A 6,534-nucleotide genomic window follows, 5' to 3' on the forward strand; every position below is an offset into this window, starting at 1 on the left:
TCTTAAATGCTCATTTCTCTTCTTTTTTAAGTTAGCGCTGTAACCTATGAGTTTTCCTCTTATCACTGCTTTTAGGGCATCCCATAGAATACTCGGGGAAACTTCTTCATTATTATTTTCCGCTATATAATCTATTATATCTTGACTAATTTGTTCTTTCATCGTGCTTAGAATACTTGTATTTAATCTCCAGGATGTAACTCTTCTTTCGTATCCAAGCACTACTTCCAGGTACAGTGGGGCATGGTCCGATAAATCCATCACTCCTATCCTGCAATTGATCATCCTGTTAAAGTCTTTTTGGTACATAAAAAAATAATCCAGTCTAGAATAAAATGAATGAGGGTGAGAAAAAAAGGTATAGTCCTTCTTGTTGGGGTTTAGTTCTCTCCATACATCTATGAGCCCTACATCCTTTAAGATTAATTTGATGTTTTTGGTTATTTTATTCAATCCCGGGGCGTGTGGGTTTGATGAGTCCAAGGACGGGTTGAAGCGAACATTCCAATCTCCTCCCAAAATCAGAGTACCTTGTGCTTCTCCAACAATCAATTCAAAAACCTTTTTGAAAAGTTTTATCTCTGATCCTGGGGGAGCATATACATTTATAAGAGTAATCAGTATACCCTCCAGGTACCCTTTGACTAACACAAACCTCCCCTCCTTATCACTGATTTCTTGGATGCATTCAAAATTGAACCTACTAGAGATTAGAATTACCACACCCCTTTTAGAGCTCTGAGGGCAGGAAGAGGAATACTGATTAAATTTCCATTTCTTTAATTTATCATGTTCGAGCTTCGATAAGTGAGATTCCTGTATAAAGGCGACTTCTATTTGTTCTCTTTTTATTTTTGACATAATTTTACTTCTTTTAATATGGCTCCCCAGACCATTTACATTAAATGACACTATTTTAGTTACCTTACAGGGCATTAATGTACGACCTTATATAATGTTGTGTTTAGTATGTTGCTCTGTTTTTTTTTTGTTTTGTTTTTTTGTTTTTTTGCTTGTTTTCTCTTCTTTTTCTCTCAACAGGTGATCCAGGAGATTTTTTTTTTCTTTTTCCCTCTTCTTTCTCTTTTTAAGTGCCCTTTCTCACTGTCCCTCTTCCCTTCTGTTTTTCTTTTCCTTCATCTTTCTTTCTCCCTTTCCTATCCCTCAGTCATGTCTGTCCCATCTGTAACAACTGAAAATATAATAAAATAAATAATAACAACAAAGGTCTATCAAATGGACCAATACGGCAAGGCCGTGATGATCCATTTGGCAAAGTAAATCCATTGGGTATCCTTGTTGGTCTTCAGACAACAATTCTGACAGCTAAAGAACCAAATGGGACAGGCAGAAAAAATAAAAAGCAACCAACCCCCTCAACAGTTGGGACAAATCAGTTGGCAAATAAAAAAGCAAAGGGGACCAAACATTGAGAAAGAGACCCTCATTTCCTCCTAAAATAGCAGCAGTTCTTTCATGAGGAATAACTTTTAATAATTCCCTGTACCACAAAGTCACAGAGGGAGGTTTATCCTTAACCCAGTTAATGAGAATACATTTCCTAGCTACCAGCAATAGTTTGTCACATAATTTGCGCTGCAAGTGATTTAGTGTTACTCCTTTTGAGGATAGGCCAAGAAGAAAATATCCGGGGTCCCTTTGGAGCCGATTCTTAAAAATATTACTTAGTTCTTGACATATGGAGCTCCAAAATCTTTTGATTAATTTACATTCCCAGAAATAATGAAAAAAGTGACAGTTTCTTTTTGACATTTGCTACAGAAGGGGTGAATATGAGGTGCAATCTTATGCAAGACATTAGGAGCTATATAAAGGCGATGTATGATTTTGTATTGAGTTTCTCGCAAGCGGTTGCAAGTAAAAGTGGAACTACCTATGTTAATGGCTCCTTTCCACTCCTCTTTGGCATATTGATTATTAAGATCTCTCTCCCATTTATGAATAGCGCTCAATGTGTTGCTACTGAGAGTATATAGGGGAGAATAAAAGGCTGAAATAAAATGAGTTCTGTCTTTTCGCCTAATAAGAAATGTCTCAATATCATCATATATAACTATTTCTGAAGACTTTGGAATTTTAGAATGAACAAAGTTACAAACCTGGAGAAAGCCAAAAACGTCGTCTCTAGGAATATTAAAATTTGACTGCAATTGCTCAAAGTTCATCAGTGTGTTGTTTTGAAACAAATCGCCAATTACCCTTAATCCATTTTTGTGCCACTTATCGAAAATACTGTGAGACATTCCTGGAACGAAGTCTTTGTTTCTCAGTAAAGGAGTCGAGAATGAAGTGCAATCTTCTCTACCCAGTCTTTTACACATTTTACGTGAAAACAATTTTTCAATATCCAGAGGACCCCCATTTAAAACGTTTCGCAGCTCACTTTTAAATATGGACATGAATAATTCAATTCAGTCAGTGGACTGGTATACCTGTCATGTCAAATAGTAGAATCAATATAAAACTTGAATGACTCCTTCCATACATACATAGAAAATGTAATTATGAAAGTGACTGCATTCAGAATACTTTAATAGAGTATAATGACTGTAATGGACACGACATTTTGACACTCGTCACATGTGGAGAATTTGGACAAAGCAGAATATCCTGAACTTGACGAGTGTATTTTTCTTAAAGGTTAATGTCATTAAATGGCACAGATTGGTAACAATGACCCATAAACACAGTGGAGAGGTCCACTTTGATCATTACAAGTAAAGCAGGTGAGGACTAGTAGTCACCATCAGCCCCCACCTTCACACTGCTGGATGTAGAACATTTGTCTGGCCTAGCTGCCGCCCTAAACAAGAATAAAACCACAAAACAACACCACAACAACATTGACATCCCACATGACAAATGAATCAGTAACAGCTGGATGTTAACTGTAACAACAGCACATCTGCAGGGAGTTAAGTTAATCCTGTCATCCAGTTTATTTTCCAGGGAGAAGTTCAGCCTCACTTCCTCTTCTCATGCAATGTTGTACTGTATGTTTGTGTGGGAAGACTTGACAGCATATTCTCTTACAGGCTACAAGACATTATCTGTAATATCAGCATGTATGGAAAACAAAAAGTGTGATTCATGTATTTAAAGTACTTTTCTAGCACTTCCCTGGCCTCGGTCACAGTTGGGTAATATTTTAGACTTGCGGTGGGTTGTGTCAGATTTCCTTTGAGTTTAACTCAACTATAAACTCATAAACATTCAAGCTTCCATATAACACCTTGTGGAGAGGAAAGAGATTTTCAGTGACTACAGACGCAACTCACAAAAAAATTATGAACACCTGCAATCATCTGAGCTGTTCTCAATGTAAGACTTTTAAAAAGTCAAATTAGGAAAATTTGGTAATAAAACACACATAAACATAAAAGTGGCATCCTACTCAGTTTAGCTGGGTGTAGGTAATTTTTAAGGGTTTTTCATTAGGTGGTAGTATCTGGTACCAGGTACTTTTTAGGACCTACTCAGCCAGGTTTCCAAGCGATCCAGCAGACTGCATGCCACAGACTGGCCTCTCAGTGATGTCACTTGATGAGTCATGAGAGCGTCTCCTTCATAAAAATCAAAATCACAACTTTTAAAACCTGACAATGAGAAAAATGGCTTCACAAAAATCACCATGGTCCCAGAGTCTGACAAAAAGCCAAACGCCCAGCAGCAGGTATGAAAAAGCATCGATGCCCTCCTTTGTTATGGTACAATAATTATGTAATGCTGTTTTCAGTTTGCCCCCTTTTGTTCACACATGGGTTTCCCTTAGCAGACCTTTAGAAATGCTGGCACAGGTGCTAATTGGAGGAAGTGTTTAAAGATGATAACACAGAGATGAAGTCAGGGAAATTCCTGATAATGGGCTGGCATGAAAAACGTGAGCACGAGCAGCAACGGGATTGCAGTTATGCTACGTCACTAGCTATTATTTTCTTTCCTCTTAACGTAACATTGGTCACTGTAACCTGTATGTGTGTATGTTTTTAGTTTTTTATTTTTGTCTCTCTCTCTTCAGCTCATTACCGTCTACACCGTACCAGGAATGGACCCCGACTGGCTGATCGGAGAACGAGGAAACGAAAAGGGCAAAGTACCCGTCACCTACCTAGAACTGCTGAGCTAATGGACCAAGCAACACACACACACACACACACACACACACACACACACACCCCTGCAAAAACCTCTATCCACCGTCACACATGTGGACTGGGTAGACCTGCTGTTGGCCCCAGTTTGTGCTCCTTGTGTATTGGTTCAGCTCACAGAGGGAACCCCTGCACTGACTTCTATGCTAATAACCCAGCACTGTTTGAAAATGCTGTGCAGGTATCTTCTAACCACCTGGATAAAATAATATAAAGATTTATCAAGGTGAGATAGTGGAGAACTTAGTTAGCAAGCTCTATCCATAGACTGTATCTGATAATTAGTGCCAATTACCAGGCTAATAAATTCCCCCAGAGCTCAGATGTTCTTGGACAGTCTTTTGATACAATTAACTCTACAGAATGGCAATAATGATACAGTTATTTTATTACATTTTTCAGTTTATTCAACTCAAAAAAGAAGAAAAAAGTTGAGTCATTTAAATTTGGACTTTTATGAAGGAGCACATAGAAAAGAAAAGGAGTGCTGAAAAACTAAAATGAGCCTACACTTCATTATGACACAAATTTTATTTACACCAGATGTTCTCGTAGCTCCTTTGTTATGGTACAAAGGAGTTAGTGAATGCTTTAATCTCCACACAGCATTTGTTGAGTATCAAAAGCCAGTCCTGGTAACTTTCGATTTCAGATGAAAGCAAAAGCCTCTTTAGTAGGCACCAATGTTTTGTGTGCTTATGTCGACCATGTGGATGGGAGTCTTGAGGTTTTCATGATGATCTCTGTAGGTGTCCTGCCATTTCAAGAGATTGAACCTAATTCTGGAAATACCTGCACAGCTACGGTATTTTAATTTTTATGAGACCAGAGAAATCAGTGTGACGGTCCCCTCTGTTATACGCAGAGACCAAACTGCAGCTGGCTTCCCATCTCCTGATCTGAGGCTGTGTGAAAAAACTTATGCAAAACTGCCTGTTTGACTCATTTCTAGTAATACTGATGATTATCAGAAAGAAACCTGTGACTGTACGAGTCAGGTTATGTTGATGTGGCCTATTACTTAGATTTCCTCTTATTTCGTAATGTGTACACAGAGTGTAATGAAGCGCACAGTTTGTTGACTGCGCAAACGTGTCTGTTGTTGTGTGGAATCTTACACAGTTCTGGCAAATACTCTGACATCTGTGAAAACTTCAAAGACCCAGGCCTTGTTTGATCCATTAAAGAAAAATTCCATGCAATAATTATTACAATGTGAGTCATAATTTTGCACATTTTATCAGCTCTAACTACATTTTTTCTCCACAATTTTCTTTCAGCTGTTTCACAATAAAAATCCTTGTAGAAAATGAAGCATTTCAATCCACAGATTAGGGCTTTTAATTTGAAACATATTGGAAAATCTTGAGTGTGTATAAACAAAAGTGCAGTAACTTTAATGAGGTGTGAGTGGACTGGAAGTACTAAACAATACTATACAACCAATTATAACTTCTCAAGCATGTAGATAAAGGACAGTCACACATTTCTATATTTGTTTGAATTTTTTTCAGTTAAAAAGAAAAAATTAATTCAGTGTCCAGTTTAGTGCTAGCCCGCAGCCTGCAGCAATAACATTTAAGGTAACTTAAGTCACTGAGGCAACATTGACCAACATGTCAGTTTGTCTTTACGGGCCCTTCTGCTTTAAATAAAGCTGGATTACAGTAAATGCAGGTGTCCGTACTTGCACTCTGGTACTGTTACACCTACTTGATGCTGGGAAAGAAAAAAAAGAACTTCACAAACAAAATCAGGAGCTCAAATTTCCACTAAATTTACAGTTAAGCAAATAAAGCGGGTTTCCTATTAAGAATACAAGGTTTAATGGTGCAGAATGATGCTTTCCTGGATATTGTCGTGCTTGATGAATTACATCATCTACTATTTGCTCAGCAGGGCTTTCTAGTTTGCCGTAAAGCTGTGTCACACACGTGGAAGCTCAAAAGTTCCCATTTTCATGTTTGTCATGCAGCACTTCATGACAGCGATTCCACCTTCTAAAAAGAAAACAAGACCCCGATAAGAACCAGCTCATTATTTTTCTTCTGTTACTTCAGTTTATTTAATCATGTGATGCAACATTTTACATCCACGCTATGAGCATTTTCTGAGGTGTGTAGGAATTTTGGGCTGAATATCATATTAAGGCTCTGTTTAAACCTGCAACAAAGTCAGTTAATAAAATAAATGCTCTCCTGTAGAATCCATCTGATTTCACTCTGATCGCATCTTTGTTTTCTTCAAGTGTTAGTGGCACAGCTGTACTCAGTGTGTTGGTTGCATGAATATAATGGAAACATACTGAGAGAGAACCCACATTTAAGTGTTGTATCATTTGATTACTGAGTCTTAAATATAA

At 37.8% G+C, this 6,534-nt stretch overlaps 1 protein-coding gene across 3 annotated transcripts in view; it reads left to right on the forward strand.

Moving 5' to 3' along the window:
* Positions 1-5,607, forward strand: part of sh3glb2b (SH3-domain GRB2-like endophilin B2b) — a 67,794-nt gene extending 62,187 nt beyond the window's left edge. The window contains exon 9 of one of the 3 annotated variants that reach the window (XM_085413327.1): positions 4,040-5,607. In XM_085413327.1, the coding sequence (XP_085269453.1) occupies positions 4,040-4,147 (108 nt within the window). In that variant the 3' untranslated portion in view covers positions 4,148-5,607. The remainder of the gene's footprint in view (positions 1-4,039) is intronic. The other 2 variants (XM_085413326.1, XM_085413325.1) reach the window with 2 other exon arrangements.
* The last annotated feature ends 927 nt before the right edge of the window (positions 5,608-6,534 follow it).

Source organism: Rhamphochromis longiceps, linkage group LG7 (genome assembly GCF_057381845.1).
Source record: "Rhamphochromis longiceps isolate RC_006_pf linkage group LG7, R_longiceps_female_GT1.1, whole genome shotgun sequence".
NCBI lineage: Eukaryota > Metazoa > Chordata > Actinopteri > Cichliformes > Cichlidae > Rhamphochromis > Rhamphochromis longiceps.